Here is a 19,938-nt window from a genome sequence, read left to right as displayed (position 1 = left end):
AGTAAATGCCTTTTCAAATGCTTATAATAAACAAGTCATTGTGTCAACTCTGCTCTTGCCATATTTAGTATGCATATCAACACATCCAAAGTTTCTGTATAATTGTAATACATAGTGCTATTCCCACACTTCGTTTGGTGTCATAAGTCCTGAAACTTCAGTAAGATTTCAACAGATGTAAATACACCCTTCTGCTAAAAGACTGATTTTGATTTATTGGAAGGATAACACCATGGCGCCTTTGAAAGATGGATAGAAGCTATGACTACTTTTGCAACATACAAACATAGATTGTATGGAATACATTTATAAAAAGCACAATGACTTTAATAATTCTATCATGAATCATGGTACTACTTATATACCCATATATTGCATTGTATCACAGTTTCAAGCACTTTTTTCTTTTCTTTTGATGTCTCCACATTTTTCACTCTACTGAAATTTTTCAATAATATATATATATATATATATATATATATATATATATATATATATAAGATTTGAACAGACTGACTTCTGCATAGGATTTTAGTTTACAAGACTGTTCAAAGGTTACCCTTACCCTCCCCCTCAAAGTTCCATGTTAAATACTGGTATGTGCCTTACTTAGTATAAAACTAAGGTCTCAGAATATTTAGGAATATCAAATAACCCTTTGAAATGATTACTTTGGTACATTGCCTTTTTCAGTCATAAAACAAATATTTACATGCTTTTCTGCTCTGTTTGAAAAAAGATTTATGTCTTCTGGATTACAAATAATTAATTGTTTCCCACCACATTATCCTCAGGCACAGTGGACAACTGGAAAGCTGAACTGCCCATTCTGTGGGGCCCGTCTGGGGGGCTTTAATTTCGTCAATAATACAAAATGCTCCTGTGGCCAATTTACAAACATCCATCTTTGCAAAAGGCGAACTGACTACCAAACAGTTAGTTCAGTTACATCAGCAATATCGCCACTGAAGCACTTGTCTCTTTGTAAAGTTCATTCTGACTTTAACAACGAAATATGGCAGTGTGTGACAGGTGGATCTTTGGAAGACAGAAATCAAAGACTTCCATATGTAGCCAAAAATAACAATGGCATTGGACGATTAATGGAGGCACTTTGCCTAGAGGTAAGATCAACCAACTTTGAGATGAACAGTAAAGAAACACACTTCAAAGTGTCTAATCCAAAAACAAGTATTTCAGCTTCACTGGCTGTGAATGACAAATACACTGTAAAAGCTTTTCATAGAAAATCACAGAGTTTAGACATGAACTTCAGAGAGAAGCTTGTTTTGCTGCCTACTTTATATGGAACTTCCACAGCTAAGAGACCTGTTTTCTCCAGGCAACATGAAGCACAGCCTTTTTACACAAAGGGCTGCTTACAATTAAAGTCTAGCAGAACACATACTTTTTTTCATTTCCCACTTAAATCAGATGCTGGTGAGCTTCCAAACAGTTTTTCAGTTACTTCTTATGGTGCATTTGCACAAGAAGAGACAGAGTTTAATCATGGTTTAAAAGCTTCCAAACAGTATCTTGAGAGCACTACTGCTGACCAGCAGCTGTTCCTGTCTTCATCAGAGAGCACTACAGAAGAAGATACTGTGCAGAAGCACATCACACCTCTTGGTCTTCTTCAGCCTTTCACAACTGTTGATCAAAAGTTGAACAAGAGAAAAAGGAACCAATTGAACAGTTTGAGGAGAAAGAAAAGGTGGCCAGAGAGGTGGCCTCAGAAGCAGGTATGTACAAAAAAATAGAGATTGTAACCATACCAAAATTTATCATGTTAGAGACAGCAACCTCTAAGTGGGAGTAATGGCTGCAGCCATGATATATATCAGTCCAGATATCTTACTAAGCTATAGTTAGCATCAGTCATGGTTTACAAATCTACTTCAAACTGTTCCCTTTTGGGGGTGCAGACCATTGCAAACCATGGTTTGTTGATTCAGACATAACGTCAAACCATAGTTTATTACCTATACTTCACACAATGTCGGAATAGATTCATTGGCTAAAGGGCCAAAATATGTACAAACATTTCCTGTTCTTATGAAAAACACTAGTAGATAATACCAAAAATGTAGAAAAGAAACTGTCTATGTACATTTTAAATTATTTTTTCTTGCACCCAAAGACTTGTATCAGTATAAAGAACAAGTCCTTCATCATGAGCCTTCACTTAAAATCCAAATGGAAAGGAAGTCTTTCAATAATCTCTTGTTTCTCATCAAAATGTGAGCTCCCTTCCTGTAATGTAGTTTTTCTACCTGACAAAGTACAAATACAAATTCTCTTCTATAAAAGGTGAAAAGACTGCTTATTCTATTCTTAAAACTTTTGTGCTCATGTTTGAAATTAGCTCCTCTGCAGTTTTCTTTGCAGCTTTCTACTTCCTACAGTGAGTGTGAAGTTTTTCACCATAGCTAAGCCATATACACAAGTAAGCATGTGCATTAAAACATTACAGGTTATTTGAGTCATGTGCACAACTGCATAAACATCATTTTGAGCTTTCACATTACATGACTACATAAAATTTCCCATTATGAAATTCTCTCTTGTTAATACCGGTAATAATAATTTATTTGTGCCCTGCCACTCAGGGTGGCTTCCAACATATATAAAGACATAATAAAACATCAAACATCAAAGACATAATAAAACATCAAACATTAAAAAGCTTCCCTATACAGGGCTGCTGTCATTGTTATCATTTATCTAGTTATTTTCACCCTGTATGAATCCAAGAATTATGTTTATAAATATTTCCATATATTTTACAATTAATACAATATATTACTATTGTTCTCTCAAACAACATGGTGTACTTTCCTATATTGTATTAAGTCAGAATGCACCCACACCAAAACATTACAGTTCAAGTTCATTAAAATTCTATATTTCTATTTTAATGTAATTCCACACAGCATAATGTATCATTCCACCGGAACTATATTATCGTGTTTTTGCTGCTAATCTTCCTGTATAAGGGGACTCCCCAGTAAGTACCGGTATGCAATAATAGAAGTGGGGTTTTTTAACAGCAGGGGGCACCAAATTTCCTCTAGCTACAAAACAATGGTAACTAAACTTTTATGAACAAGCATTGCATGGTATAGGATGCTGTATTTTGTTTGTAGAATGTTTTATAGATTAAAAACAGTAACACTGCTAACATCTGGTGATTAGCGGTTTTAAGCATAATAGTGATACCTGTTGCCACTGCTGCAGCCCAGAGTCTGCCAACATTTCTGTAATAAGCTGGTTCTTGTGGCTGATTTTATTATATATCCATTCCAAAATTGCCTTTGTTAAAAGCTTGTGATAAATGGCTGCAGTCTGTCTGCCAAAGAACTGTTTTTCTGCCTCTTAAAAACTTGTACCATTTTAGTTTAAAATATTTTTAGTAAGAGCAAGAATAATTTTTGTAACAATCTATTAATTATTACTGGAAAAGAAACACTGTGAATGATAAAAAGAGAAAATATTTTCTTGAACTTTCTTTTTGTTTAAAAGTTGGGGAGAAAACAAATAAATGGACAACTGAACATGTGATATAATTTTTTAAATATTACTGTTACAGTACAAGGAGCTCTTCACACTGAATCTTTTTTTTTAATGACATTAATTCTTTCCAAACATTTGAGTCATTGTCATAAAGTAAAATTAAATGCAAGACATTAATCGTTACTTATCAAAGAAGAGTTTGGTTTAGCTAGCTTGTAATATAATGGTGGCTAGTATCCTGGTGATTAATCTAAGTTAATCAAATGGAAAATATAGGGAAAATGTCTATTTACAGAAACACTAATTGGTTTTGAGATACCAGTTTCATTTCTATTTATGCCATTGCCTTGGTTACTTGAAGAGGGTGCTTGAGAGGGCAGTAGTGGCCCAGTTTCAGGCATGTTTTGGGGAAAACTGATTACCTGGATCTATTTTAGTCTTGCTTGAAGCCCAGGCCTAATTCGAGGTGCTTCCAGTAACATTTAAAGCCCTAAATGACAAGCCCCAGATATCTGAAATACCGGCTCCGTATTCATAGTTCTGCCTATGGAACTGATGGCCCAGAAGAGGACTTTCACTGTGGCAGCCCTAAACTGTAGAACTTCCTCCCATCTAGCATTTTCGTCATATAGCTTTCACCATATGCTGAAGACATACCTCTTTATGTTGATGTTGTGTTCTGGCTGGAACAGTCGTATTTATTTTAATAATTCAGTATTATATTATTGTATTGTATACCACTCTGGGACCTTCTAGTGAAAATAAATAAATAAATAGGGGCACATACATATTAGCATCTACTCTTCCCATTTGTTGAATGCTTTTTCTAATTCCTGACCATGCAAAGACTCTGTTGTGCATTTGTAATGACCCTAACTCTGGGGTGCCATGGGCAATACTGGCCTCTGTCCCTCTTTCCTTCTCTGATGCCCTCCCACGGCTCTGCCTCCCAAAAGCTTGCACATCTGTTTGCTGCTGCAGCCCCGGCTACAAGCTCCGCAGGCAAATTGTGCCTCTGGGGCTGGTCAGAAGTGCTGGTTGCCAGGAGCTGAAGCAGCCTCAGAGTAAGCAAGCAAGTGGGCAAGGGAGCCCAGCCAGCCAGTCTGCCAGCCCTTGGGAATGTACAGACAAGTCCCAGGCCCCTGTTGGGTAGTGTGAGGTGGCACCTCTCTTTGGGGAGGTGGGGGCAGCTCAGAAACCAGGGGCAGCAGCTGCTGCTGCCCACAGGACTCCCAAAGAGAAGGGAATGGAGAGGAGGCTAATGGAACACTCCAAAAGGGAGGGTGTTCAAAAAAGGGTGAGAGACTGCCAGCTCTGCAGGCAAGGGGTAACGTAACTGAGCTCCTGAGCCCCACAGGGGTGCTGCAGAAAAAATGTAGTTGGTAAAGGGAGCTGTGAACTCAAAAGGGTTGAAAACCGCTGCCCTAACACAGTATTATTGGTCCACCCCAATGCATTTGATCACTGACTTTTTTTTTCAAAGGCTACTCAACAACCTCCTTTCCCCTCTGTCTTCCAATTCTTTGTCCATTATTAGAAAACACAGGGCTTTTCCAGTTGACCCATTTATTGAACATTCACTAACTCCTGGACCCTTTGGGGGGTTGTGAAGCCTTCCAGCCCCCCTATTCACCCGTTGGTGAGTGCTCGCCTTTGGAGCTCCCGCGGCGAGCGTCCAACAACGATCCGCGGAAAAACCGGAAGTCTTCTCATTCTGATTGTTTGCATTGTGTTCATCCCACAGTTTTCAAAGCATTTCATCATCACTTTCCAAAGAGCGCTTTAATTGTGCAAACCTAAGTTTATTACAGCATACAATTGAATCCCTCCTGCAAAATAGTGTTAGTCTGGAGACACCCTCAAAAGGCCATTGTGAAATGGCAAGTTGCCCAGGGGGGGGGGGTGCAGATTGAAGACTTGTTTTAGTAGTCTATGGAACTTAGCCCCATCTCATAAATTAAGAGAGTAGGAGTACACATTGGCTGAGTCCTTGGCAAAGCAAAGGAGGTTTGGAGAAGAGAAGGACCAGATGTCCCACTTGGATTCCATATTGTTTTCTGATGTCTTGGTAGACAACATCTACATTCTTTGCAGTTTTCTGTGCAACCGGGAGGTTAAATGTTAGTGAAAACTTGCATTCGAAATGTACTGCTGGAGCTATAGATTATGACTCAGAATCCTCCTCATGGGGCACTCCCACATTAATTTTTCTTTCAATTTCATTTAGTTAGTACGGCATTTTCCACACCTTTGAGAATTTAATATCTTTATATCCACTGTAACTACATCCACACCAGTGGGTGGTGCACTGCTGCTATATCCCTATTCTGTATTTGCACAGACTCTCCTGTTTTTACAGACTTCCCGCCCACTTCCTTTTTCACCTCACTGAGCATGTGCACAAGGAACAGCAGGATTTTTTTCAGTTGTTTTTTTAATTGTCAGCCTCCAGGAAGAGCAGCATGTTGTAGAATCATACTGAGTTCCTTTCTGCAGTTGTTTGCTTAGTTTGTGCTCCTTCAAAAAGCCTGACATTTCTGCCATTAATGAGAGCAGTAATATTGACAACATCTGTCATTTGTGACAGCCTACAATTCTGATTCCCTCTGCATCTAAGGAGAGGCAGGATGTGCTTGTTATTTTTGACACCTATACTGGACTTCATCATACTTACCTGCTTTTTTCCAGTTAGATAACATCTGCATAATTTGGAGATGGAGGGAAATTGGGACATGTTCAAATACAGCTTGGCATTGTGTGGATACACCCCTAAAAATGAATACTGCAATTATGAAATGAATGCTTGGTGTGGATGCACCAGGAAAAGTAAAAAAAAGATTCACGAAGACAGGAGAGATGGCGAGCACAGGACTCCTGCACCTTTAATGACTGTTCAGAAATCCCCTCTTCTATACAACTATTAAAGGTGCAAGAGCCCTGCCTTCTTTTTCATCTGACCATCCTACATTTATTTGCTGGGGTGCCCTAGGGTGTACTAAGTTGCAAAAGCCATCTACTGCTCCAGAAGGCTTCCAAACTTAGTGTAAGCCAAAAACATACGGATGCAATCCAGAAGGCAAGATTCATCATCAGTAGGCAATGGGATTGACATACCAGCTCAATTAATCTGTTAAAAAGGAACAAAAGAGAGTGGAGGCAGAGTAAGTGGCATTTATTATGCAAGAACACCAAATCAGATGCTGAGCACTGCCTTCACTCGAAGAGCAATTTTCTCCTGGCTCTTGAGCAGGAGGGAGGTTTTGGAAAGTAAAGAGATAGCCAAGGAAATCAGCTGACATGGACAATGCCAGAGGTTTGCCTAAGGGTCTCCTCAGAACCACAGGGGAGGATGAGATGCAGCTGGCTCCGGATCCAATACAAGGTCACAAGAGAAGCAGCTACAGCACACAGGCTGCCTCACCATCCGTTGACATTTCGAGGGATCCTGAGATTCAACTCTCAGCTCCTAGGAATGAAAATAGATATTTGTTACATAAGTATGCTTACAAAATGTTTATTCCAGATTTAGTCCCAAGAAACCTGAAATTAGAAGGGAGTTTTTGTGTGTCATTGCAGAAAATCTGTTGAAGCAGCAATGCAAGTCAAACTGTTACGGGGGAAGTGTAATCCTTGATTTTAGACTAGTGTCTCTTAAAATTCTGTACCATAGCTGCCAAGTTATCCCTTTTTTACAGGGATTTTCCCTTATGCTGAATAGGCTTCCTCACGAGAAAAGGGAAAACTTGGCAGCTATGTTCTGTACATGCATTTCCAGCACAATCCCCTATGTGTCTGCTAAAAAGTAAATTCCATTGAATACAATGGGGATTAAACCTTAAACTGAAATTCCAGATAGAAATTCCAGATAGATAGATAGATGCCTAGAAGTAAGTTCCATTTTATTCAATGGGACTTGCTTCTGAGTAGAGATGTATAGAAATGCACTGTCAGCCTGTCATCCTAATACCTAGCCAGCAGTGGTGAGGCTTCATAGAGTGCTGAATCCACAGACGTGGCACTTGTAGGAACCAAAACGGCGGGGGTGTCATCCAAAACTTCTCCGGCCTACTGGATCAGGTTTCAATTGCTCTGGCAGATATGTAGATACCAGACTTACTGGTAAATACAGTATAGCCTATTATATTTATTGCATCATTTTACCTCAACTTGGAATATAAAACTTTTTATCCGAGTTGAGTAGTTGTGAAATGAGCTTTATAATGGCTGATGAATTATTACCTCACAGCAATCTGTTTCCGTTTCTCCCAATTTCCCAGTTTTCAGTTCCCCATATTTCTGTATCAGTTTTTGATTTTTGTAAAAGTCCTCATGAAAATTCATCATCAAGTCTCCTAATGCACACCTGCTTGTATGCAATTGTGCCTAATAGATTGATTTTAATATACATTTTTGCATGTTATTTTCACTAATTATGCATTTTTATGCACCATTTAGCCTGGTAAACTCATTTATGAAGCAGGGGGCGCTGTGGTCTAAACCACTGAGCCTCTTGGGGTTGCTGATCGGAAGGTCGGCAGTTCAAATCCACACAATGGGGTAAGCTCCCGTTGCTCTGTCCCAGCTTCTGGCAACATAGCAGAATGTGGTGTTCATATATGACAGAGGTCTCACTTGCTCTTTTAAAATAAGAGATATGTCTAAAAAGTTAACTGTAATTATTGTCCTTCATATAACATTCATTGCATGTTATATTTTGTTTATTCAGAATTATTTTTCAACTCTCAAAAGCTGCTCCCATTTTTTCTATATATGTTTGTTTTCCTCTAAATGGTGGCTTATGGAAGCATGTAGCCCATGACAGTGTCTCTTATTAAAATGACAAGGGATGCACAATTAGTACATTTCCCTACCAAACAGTGATAGTGGGTTCTGCTGTACAGATAATTACAACGGTGCCATAATTGCAGTTACAGGAATTCATGCAACTGGAAGTAACACAGTTGGCAGGAAAGCAGTCCTGATTACTGCCATGCTGTTCCCAAATTCATTTTATGTTAAGCTTATTATCTCACTTTGATTTCCTATGACAAAAAGATAAAATTATTTGCTTCAAAGCAAGAAAATGTTTTTATTTCTTCTTCATTAGGAAGGGGGTTGGGAAATGTAATAAATTCAACGTAAGTTTTTTGAATAAGAATATTTTGATTTGAACAAGGTATATGAAAGAATTAATAGGGTACTTTTTTACAAATGTATAACACATTTGCTTCATTACATATTTTAAATAAAAAACAAGGAATTTACAAGTATTGTGTTTTCACTATGCAACATTTTTGATGTGCTTTCTGCATCGCAAAGGCATCAATCACATCTTCAAAGTCTATTGTGATCCCTACTTCTATTTCAGTATTCTGCGTGGCTAATGCACTAAGTCATTCTTGTAACATTTGAGAATACAAATATGTTAGTATACTCCATTTTCTTTGGCTGTGCAATTGGTTGCTGCTGTGCAGAGAAAATTCTGAGTGGTATGTCCATTTATGGAAAGATGTATTGTAGTTTGTCTCTCATCATTGCACACATTTTCAAGATGCTTTTATGTCCTTCTGCCATACTTAATAAATAATTTCTGAAGTGGCTGCATTCATTAATGAATGATCCTGCCAAGTCATCCTGATAGTAATTTTGCAAATCTTTTGTGTGTATCTGCACTTCTAATTGTTCCAATTCTGGCATTTTTAATAGGATCGCAAACTTCGAAGAATTAAGGTTCTTATACGCTAACTTTGGTCTCTCCAGCTTTGAGATGAACCTATCAATTATCACATTTATATGAGTTAATTTTGAAGCTTTCGTGTGCATTAAACTTTGTTTTAGTTTTATGTGATTCATCACTCTGAAGTTTCTTTTTCTGCTGCTGTTTATTGGACATATCACCAGAGTTGCTCAAACCTGACTTTTCCATAGCTGCTGGTTCAGAAAATTCAAACATATCACCAGCATCTTTCACGTACAATGTCAATGAATTCTACAGCTCCGCCACAGTACTAATGTTGATGTCAGCAGATTGAAACTTCTTGCCAGTAATGTTGAATCAGTCCAAAATGTGTCCCACATTTGTGCCATTAGTGCTATCTCCAAGGACTCCAGTTTATTAAACAATCCTGTACCTTTACTGCAAGTTAAGGATTTATCTTATTTATAGCAGATCATCATGTAAGGCTGCAATAATTTGGTTCCAGTTTTGATTAAGCTGTGACAAGCTTCATTTAAAGATGACTGAGTACCAGACATGGTGGTTTTTTTAGAGAAACATTTCTGGATATTGTTAAGTGTAATTCTAATACCTCCCACTCATGAGTAGATGATGAGAAAAATACATATAAGTTTTTGAAGTAGGCCAAGGAATTCAATAGCTTATTTACATTTCCAATAGCTTATGTCCATTCTGCTGCACATGCCCCAATTACGTTCAGTGAGTGAGCATGGTATTGCATGAAAACATTGAGCTTCTTTTATTCTCAATAGAAGACCCTTGTACAATCCAGGCATTTTGCTTGAAGTGTTGTATGATTGCCCTCTACAGTATTCAATATTTATATGTCTTGAGTGTGCTAAAAACTGCATCAGCCAGCTGTTCTGATTTATGGCCAGGATTAGGGAGAAAACAAATAAAACACTCTACAGGCTGTTCATTTTCGTTCACATATCAAATTATCAAAGAAAGCTGATCAACATGACTTATGTCAGGCATTTACACTTATTTTAAAAATGCTTTGCAGAATATGTTTATTCTGTAATATGATTCAAAACTTTATCTTCCATGTTGTTGATTACTTATCTATTTCAACTTAAGACCCTCACCTGGGGTTCCATATTTTGATTTACTAAAAATAGATCAAATTCAGCTGTGACCATAATAAAGTTTCCATTATGAATAGATCCAAAGCAATTTGTGCTTCCTGTGAAAGACAGTCCTCAAAATGCTAAAGCTTTGACTGCAGCTACAACTCTTCTAAGAACACACCTCCAATACTAGACTTTTTCATCAGTCTGCCCTTCTAATGCATCCACCCTTCCAATGACTGATCCTCACTGTTTCAGAGCCAAAACTTAGTTTGTATAGCCAAGAGAATTCTCATACTTATAAATTCATGGGCATGTTTCTAGTCATTAAAACCTTCCTTACCTATGAAATATGTCCCTCCAAGCAAAAGCCATTGGGGCACAAAAAAACAAAAACAACCTGAGCCTATTGACTTAAGAGTACACTAAGCATTCCTCCTAGTCTTTTCTCCATTCAAGAGGTGTCCTTTAGATAAATGACAAAGAAGGCCTCTTAGATTGCAGAAAATCTTCTTTAAATTTTGTTCAACATCATTCTAAATAATCTCACAGTTCTTCATTTATTCTCCATAGGGCTGGATCAATGGCCATTAACAAAAGTGACCATAATTTCTTATTTCACCACAATGAAGCATATGTTCAATCTCACTGCAGTATTTGGAATCTGCAACAGAGTTATCAGAGCTAGTACCGAGTTGAAGACTGTTTGTGCACTGAAATGGAATCAGGGTTTTCTTTTACTTTCCCCCAAGGTTGAGGTCAGTGCTTATATCACTCAACTTGTTTGCATCTTGTATTTGAAAACTGGTGCTCAGAATGCTGGAACTAACAATATTTTCACTACCGGTAATAGGTTTCTGAGACTTGTTTTCATTTACTCATTTTATATAGAGTATTTTTAAAAATTCAGGTTCAGAACATTTATCAATAACATCACTTGCTTCTTTGCTTTTTTCTATATTCTGCACTGCTCAGCCTCTTCCGTTCATCTGATGATGATAAATTTACCTTACCTAGTTGTTATTAAATTATTTCGGCCATTGGCCCATATCAAACAACAATTCAACATAAAATTTAATAACAACTAATACCAAACTATTCCAAAAGTTAAGCAACATGTAGCACAAGAAACATTCAGAAAACAATATGATATAACCACCATCAGAAATGAGAACAAGTCATCTCACACTAACACAATAATTCATAGGGAGTGCATGCCTGCATTATGTACTGCACTGTGGGTCTACTACAAACACTTTCAGATGAGCTTCTCCCAGTTGTTCTGCAGTCAGACCAGGATCGATGTAGTATGCTCAAACCGTCTTGCCCCAGTGAGTAACCTGGCCACCAAATTCTGCACTAGCTGAAGTTTCCAAACTGTCTTCATAGGCAGCACAACATATATGCTGACTCGAGCCTTTTCCAGATGACCTGTGTAGTGGTTTTTTGTTTTTTGTTTTGCATCCTGATATTTTTACACAGAGGTTATATGACATTGTATTGTTTTCCCTGCCTGCTTAAAACATTTTGTTTAGGTAAGCCTAGGTACGCACCTAGAAGTTACATCTCTTTTCAGTTGTTGCTGATTTTAATCATTGTTTGAATGTTTTTGAATAAATGTTTTCAGTTGTTTTTAATAAATAATGTTAATGCTTTATGTTATACGTTTGTAAACTATGTAGAGGCTTTCTTACAATCAAGTAATTAATGCTCAGTACACAGCAACTTCTGGTTGGTTTGTGTGGCAGTTATAGGACACCACCAATAGAAGGAATGGAAGATCCTTTACTTTGCTAATGTACACAGGGCCAACAATTAAGAACAAATGTCTGTACTACTCAGCTAAATTCATCTCTAACTGAGAACAGGAGTTAATGTATGCTCATTATTTGTTAAGCTCTTTATATGAAGATAAATTTAACATTCAAAGCAACAGTACCAGCACAAATTCAAAATATAAATTCCTCTTGATTACATAGCAGCTATTGCTTGCTGGTGGTGTTTTATTCCAAAGCATAAATCTTGTTATTTCTTATGAGCTTTTGTTGGAAAATAGGAATTAAATTTACATTTTGAAATCATACTCTCTCTTTTTTAGAGTTATAAGGGTGTTTTTTCACCTTGAGCTGAGTTAAAAGCTGTTGTATTGATTGCAGTGGTTGGAAACCATCTGTTAAATTTTTAATTTAGCTTTATTTGGCAGGTATGAGTTTTCAATAGATCTCTTGAAAGGCTACACACATTCTGTCATAGAGCTGCTATCTTCATTTTAAAGATACAATAGCTTGAATGAATATTTTATATAGTATCTGCATAAATGAATATTGACTAAAAATGAAGTATAATTTCAAACTAAAACTGCTTACTTGCAAAATAAGGGTTACCTGAAAAGCACATATTTCATTAGAGTTGACATAAAATCCTGTGTTTAGAATAATTATTTGAATGGTAACAGATCAGTTATTTGTACCTCTCACCTTTCTGAAGAATGAGACAGTTTCTCTAAACAAGCAGCAGGATGAGGTGGCAAAAGTTTGAGGTGCTGGATGCCCTACTCCCTGTGCATAAAAAGCTAACACATTATGGCTGCTTTGCTGGATTAATCTTTTTTATGTGGAAATAGTATTTAAAGAAGACTATTTTTAAAAAACCACATGTAGTCTGAATAGGTGTATTCTAGTCTATCACCTTAGCTGCACATTCTGATCTATATATGCAGGAAATGAGGCTGAAATGAGATGTCGGAGTCCGGAGGTAGAAGAATGGACCACTTCAGGTTACATGTGAAAAAGTTTTGTGCTTGCCTGTGCAAAAAAACTCCCTGCAAGTATAAAACTAGCATAGCAGGGCTGATGTCCTAGTTTTTAACTAGCAGGGACAGGTTTTTTAAAATTGGGCACATTCAGAATGGCATCCTGCACCTGTACCCTGAAGCAGTACCATCCATTCCACTACATCATTCTGCTGTGTGTGTATTTATCAAGTCTAAACTGGATAAATGCCAAATCAAAGTCATTCTCATTTCAGTTTTTATGTAATTAATGGTACCATTCCTCCGGGCAAAATCTGCAAGTTTTCAATTGCAAAAAGATCCCAAGTGGTGTTGCTCAGCTTTAAGAGCTGTCTAAAAATGTAGTTTCTATTTTATAACAGAGTACACTGGAGGATAAGTAGTGTTGTACGGTAGTAGTACATTTTGGAACACAGGAGTTCACAGCCTTGCCCCCAAGAAAAGCCCCAAAAGCCAGACAGCTTTGTTGATTCATTTTTGTTGATTATTTTATTTACATTTATAAAATGTACAGTACAGTATATGCAGCAGGCTACAATATATGTTTTACTTGGTGAGTAATAATATTTGTAGGCTTGCATTAACAAAATAGATTTTGTATCTCCACACCGATGTGTCTTGAACCTGTAACTGGAACTGACATTTATATTGATTAAAACAATGGTACTGTTACTGTTTTTTGATATGTGACCAACCAAGCGACTAAAATAATTTAAAATGTTATTTAACTCATTACTGATTAGTAGAGGGGTGTCAAAAAGCTTCATGCAAACTAGATAGAAATGCTTCCCTCTTTTGCTTTCAGCTGTTCTTAAAATATTCTAGCCCCAAAGCTAATTAAGCATTTTTTTAAAAATAAAAAGTTAGCCATTTTATAGCCACTGATTCCAATGTGAGTAAATCTCCTTAAATTCCTAAGTATTTTAGCAGAACTGAATGTAGATTCCTCTGTAAGAGATTCTTTTGTTGGAGGGTTTGGGTTTTTTTTGTTATAATAAAAATAATAATGTGATGAGTTTGGGGTTAGATTAAATTGGTTTTTTAAATCCCTTTCAATCCTGTGATTATATAGCTGTAAAATGGGGTGGGAGGGTGGGCAGAGGCAAACCATTTTTTAAACCAAAGTAGGCCTGCTTCTAATGTAAACAAGGACAGCAAAACAGCTGGAGAACTTTCTGGAATATGGTGGAATGGGGCTTGTCTTCCTCCCCCATTCCCCTGCCTGGTGGTTTCATCAAGGTATCTGTGCATGAAAGTGAACAGAAGAGATTGGTACTCTTGGACACAGAGGTCCTTCTTAACTCTCTGTGAGCATCCAAACCATAGCATTAGGATGCACCCTAGAAATCTGATGGGGAGCAGGGTAAATTGGAGTTTTAATGCTGGGAATCTTTCCATGCTAATAACTATGCAACCAGAGCTTCAGGCAAACATGAAGGGTGGAAAACCTATATGCATCTCAGTGCATTCTCTATCTCCAAAAAAATACTTTTCAACCCCCAAACGTCAGGGAACTTGGAGAAATCTAAAAAGTCTGTCCCTATTCTTTCTCCCACCCTTAGTGGAAAGGGAACATAAAGAGGTTTGTTGGCCTTTCATAGTCCCCATATATTTTCACATTTAGCTCAAACCTGCATTGTAGCATTTTGCTGCTCAGTTGTGAGTTTTGTCCCCTTGTAGCACATTGTCTACTAATAACAACTGTCAACACCCTGTTGTCTGCCTACAAAGTGCCCACCATTTGGGAATTTTGAGCATGTGTGTATGTCTAAGCATCTTGGGAAGCTATTTTCATGAATCTATTGCGTTAATTTGTTTCATGTAATGGGAAAAATTGCTACTTCCCTGGGTGATTGCCAATGGCTTCACTGAGAGCTGCATTCCCAAAGGTTCTTAGACTGAAAAATGTAATCTTTCCAGTAGCATTTATCTGGCTACTAGGAATATCAGTTGCCACTTTAGATGTATATTCTAATAAATGACATTCCAATTAGGACATGGAGTGATCTGGGGGGATTAGTATTTGAAAAGCGGCATAACATAAAGCTCTTGAAGTGATTCTGCATTTAACAATGTGGATGCTGCTGAATGTCATCAGAAATTTTGCTAAATACTAAAACAGGCCTATTTTCAGTTGCTGTGGCTGGTGTCATTCCCATTCATTGCAATGAGACTTGCAGCAGTTCAGTGCTTTGATGAGAGCAGACTCTTGCCAAAAAAAAAAGGCTCTTCAAGGCAATAACAATGCTTTCAGAAATGAGTTTTAGAACATTTAGCACAGGGGTTCTCAAATACTGTTAAAGTAAGTCTCACTCAGTCAAGGGTACATCTATTAGAATCCATCTGTATAAAAGGCAGAGGAGGTGGTCTGTGTAGGCAGTTATTTTTTTCAGTTTAGGCTCAGATCAAGCTGTTAAAGGAGAAGAGGAAACAAAACCTAGACACTAACAACATATCCTGAATCGGGTTGGGGTGCATAGATTGTTCATGCATGAAAAGGAGCAATAAAAACTACAAAAAACAGCTGTGCCACTACTGTATTATCTCACTCAATATACAGTATTAGTGAGTAGCTATATGCAACTGTAGCACTAATATGCAAGTTTGAGTTCCGAAGTATGGAATGTAGAGTAATTGGGAGGAAGGGTTCAAACTGAATTCATCTTTGCACAGTGGCTTGGGCTTCTTAAGGACATCTGGCTTTCACTTTGATAAATTTAGATTTAGCACAGTAAAGTTTATAGTACAAATGAACACATAATTCACACCGGCCCCCTGGCCTGTAGATTTTACAACCAAGCACATTCCTCACTATGCATAGAACATACACTGTAAATCTGAGCATCTGTGTATACATTAATGGACTACTTTGTTGTAATGACCCATTTCTTGATTCAGAACAAGGTTGTCTAATATGAACTATTCCCTCCAAAAACCTGCATCCTTCCTTCTCCTGAGACCAGTTCCCACCTTTGGAAACTTGTGTCACTTAACCAGTTTTATAACTGGAAGCTCAAGGTGGCTCAGATGCCTCTTGCACAGATCCCTCACCCATAAGTCTGAGTCCTACCCCAGTCCTCCCTTCTTGTTTCACACAAAACTTGTCTAGCAGTAGTGACTATAAGGCTTTTCCCCTGACACATAGACAATTGAATGTGCTTGACTGTATTACCAATCAATGCCATTTCCCCAAGAACTTGTTTCCAACTCAAACTGTGAACTGCTTCTGTGTCTATACACATGCATAAGTGAACCCATATCTCCCACATTCACACCATGTTAAAGCATATGGTTTCCCCCAAATAATCATGAGAACTGTGGGTTGTTAAGAATGCCGGGCATTGTAGCTCTGTGTGCAGTAAACTACAGCTCCTAGGATTCTTTGGGAGAAGCCATCTCCTTTAAATGTGCTTTACTGGAGACAATTGCATGCCATAGATGTTATTGCAAAGACTAAGGTACACGATATTCCCTTGCTTATTTGAGGAAAATTCGCCAATTCCAATAAGTGCCAATGTAAATGAATCAAACTGTTTAGTTATACAAAATGGGAGACAGTGAGTATAATGACTTTGTGCCAGAGTATATAATGGCTTTAGTTGCAGTAACTCTACTCATTTGCAATGAATACTGCCATAGTATTCCACCCTTTTATGCTTCCAATTGTCTATGGATCATTTATTCTAGGTGCCATAAGTAGACAACACTCACTTTAAATGTAAATGTTGTGCTGAAAAATATACTCTTCTTTATAGTTTTCTCTGTGAGCAATTTATCTCTCCCAAGGTGAAGCAGAAAAGCCTGAGAGGAGGCCATGGCTCTTTGTAATTCTTAACGCCAAAGACCCTCTTAACCTACTTTGTTCTCCTTGACGTTTTTTACTTCTATTTTGCATTTTAGTGAGAAGCGAACTAGAGAGGAAGTGAAAATTATTAACTAAATACAAACATGGATGTTTGGACTTGTTTTGCTAACAATTATATGTGAAGTTTAGGCATAATTGTTTTCCAAAGTGTAAAACCATAAGCAACTATGCTAAATATCAGACATCAGTCTGAGCACAGAACCCTCAAATGCCAAATTAGGAGGAAGGTCCACATCTTTAGGCGGTAAATGATTTCAGTGCTTTATTTTTTCTGGTCTGCTTTCATCTCACACTAATGACATAGAACTACTTGTTTCCTTTTGCTGTTATTTTCTAATTTTACTACTTAATCCAGGCATCCCCAAACTGCGGCCCTCCAGATGTTTTGGCCTACAACTCCCATAATCCCTAGCTAACAGGACCAGTGGTTGGGGAAGATGGGAATAGTAGTCCAAAACATCTGGAGGGCCGAAGTTTGGGGATGCCTGACTTAATCCCTGCTACCTTGTCCACCACAGGATGCCTCCTGCCACTAAATCAGTGCCTCAGGTAAAACTGTAGAAGCTTTGGGTGAAGAAGGCGGGGAGAATTGAGTGACAGTGGCAAGTGAGGGATGATAATCACCATTAAAATAACTTTTCACTAGTTCTCGAAGCTACGAACATGAGTTTGACCAAACTGCGGGAGGCAGTGGAAGACAGGAGTGCCTGGCGTGCTATGGTCCATGGGGTCACGAAGAGTCGGACACGACTAAACGACTAAACAACAACAGTTTATAAGAATTGAGAGCAGCCTGGAATTGTGGATGGTGTCAAAGTAATCCCAAACTAGAAGCTGACAGAATTACACTTCAGTATTTAAAAATTAAATGTGAGCAGCAGTCCCATTCTATAGTTTTTCCTCAACTTGGCTCAATGATTGTATTTTTATTCATTTCATTAAACATAATTTGTATACCACTTAATGGTAAATAAAACACATGAGCAGTTTATGAAGAATATTTTTTTTAAAAAAAATAGTTTATAAAAATCAATGTTAAAAGCAAGCTTTCAAAATTCAAAATGTAAGTCACCAGTTAAAAATAAACATTACAAGCTAAATTACAGATTAAAATGCATGTAAATTTTGCATGTCTGGGTAGGTTTTCCTTAAAAAAAAGGTGCTGAAAAGAGAACAGCAAAAATGCCTAATATCAATGGGCAGGTAGTTCCAGGATGCAGGAAGTGCTGCACTAAAAAATTGACTCTTTGCAAGTGCAAGACAAACATTATGTGACAATTGTAAAAGCAAGTCATTATAAAAGCAAGTTTTATGCAAGTCAAAGTGGTCGTGCAGGCATAGATGGGGTAAGGTGCTCCCACAAGTAAACTGGTCGTAAGCAGTTAACATCTTCATATTCTAATAGTAACACCTTGAAATTTGGCCTGTAGCAAATTGGCAACCACTGTAGATCTTTGAGCAGGGTTGTTTTATGCTGACAGGGTCTGACTCCAGTCAGCAACCATTCTGCAGCCTTCTGTACTAACTGTAGTTTCTGGGCCAAGCACAAGGGAAGCCCCACCTCATGTTCGTTTTAGTAATCCAACCCTAAAGTCACCAGTGCCTGAACTACTGTGATTAAGAACTCCTGGTCCAGCTGGAGCTGGTAGGAGGCACGTCTAGCCACCAAGGCTTTCCTGGGCATCCAGCGACAAACATGGATCCAGAAGCATTTCCTACCTATGTACCTGCTCCTTCAAGGGGAGCACAACCCCATCCAGGGCAGGTAATTGGCTAGTTTCTCAAACATTGGAAGCACTCACCTATGCATCTCCATCTTGCTTGGATTTAAGCTCATCTTACTTTCCATCATCCATCCCACTGCTGCATCCTGGCACCAGTCAGGGTCTACAAGGCCTCTCCTGATACCAATATTATGAGAAATAGAGCTGAGTGCCATCATCAACATGATGGCACATTGCCCCCAAACTCCTAATGACTGTTCCAAGCAACTTCATATAGATACTTTAAAAGCTTAACTGTCCGGGGCTAAAAAGCACTCTCCCATGCTACTCTCTGGATTTGGTCCCATAGATAGGGCCGGAACCGCTGAAACCCAATGGCCTATTTTCCATGGAGCTGGTCCAGGAGCATACCATGGTCAATGATGTCAAAAGCTGCATAGAGATCAAAAAGAAGAAGCACGTTTGCAGTCCTCTCGTCTCACTCTTGCTCAAGGTGAGCAAGACCAGTTCAGTCAATAGTCAGGTCTGAACCCAAAATGGAGTGGGTCCAAATAATCCATGTTATCCAAAAATTCATGAAACTTCCCCACAAGGACTCTTTCCACAACCTTCCCTAGGAAGGAGGTATCTGCAGCTGGTGAGTAGTCATGCCAAACCAAGGGATCCAGGGTCAGTTTCTTTAGGAGTGGCCATAGTATCACTTTTTCAAGGAATACAGGGCCACCCCTTCACCCAATGAAGATCTATGTGTGCATGTATTTAAACATGGCACATATTTACAAAATACAATATATATATATATATATATATATATATATATATATATATATATGCAATAACGTGAATTATACATATTTGGTAAGAAGCAATTATCACTTCCATTGTTCAAATAAGTTAATAATAATAATTCAGGACTTCGTGTTTACTGCATGCCAAAAAACAAAAATGCTACCATCTGCAATGCCAAATTCACAATTGACAAAATAAAGTAGACAAGTTTAGGTCATTTGAGCTGAGGAACTAATCAGAAATGATTTATCATTCTAATTTAATTTGGCATCAGCAAAAGAATGCAATAGCAAAAATAAAGAGGAGTGAGATGCGCACACGCAAGGACACACACAAAACAGACCTTGGCCGAAACCCATTTCTGACCTCTAATGTCTGGACCTAATTAATATGTCCTGTTTAATTGACACCTATTGATTGATTGATTGATTGAGTGATTGACTGATTGA

At 38.0% G+C, this 19,938-nt stretch overlaps 1 protein-coding gene across 5 annotated transcripts in view; it reads left to right on the top strand.

Moving 5' to 3' along the window:
* The window catches only part of RNF180 (ring finger protein 180), a 55,971-nt gene that overhangs the window by 15,668 nt on the left and 20,365 nt on the right, over positions 1-19,938 (top strand). For all 5 annotated transcript variants that reach the window (XR_015946164.1, XM_035100895.3, XM_088653010.1 and 2 more), the window contains one exon: positions 795-1,742. Coding sequence is in view for 4 of the 5 variants with exons in the window: in XM_035100895.3 (XP_034956786.2) it covers positions 795-1,742 (948 nt within the window). In the remaining variant the exon portion in view is untranslated. The remainder of the gene's footprint in view (positions 1-794; positions 1,743-19,938) is intronic.

Source organism: Zootoca vivipara, chromosome 10 (genome assembly GCF_965207765.1).
Source record: "Zootoca vivipara chromosome 10, rZooViv2.hap1.1, whole genome shotgun sequence".
Classification (NCBI taxonomy): domain Eukaryota; kingdom Metazoa; phylum Chordata; class Lepidosauria; order Squamata; family Lacertidae; genus Zootoca; species Zootoca vivipara.
The sequence above is the reverse complement of the archived record's forward strand: the minus strand, read 5'-3'. Positions and strand labels throughout refer to the sequence as shown.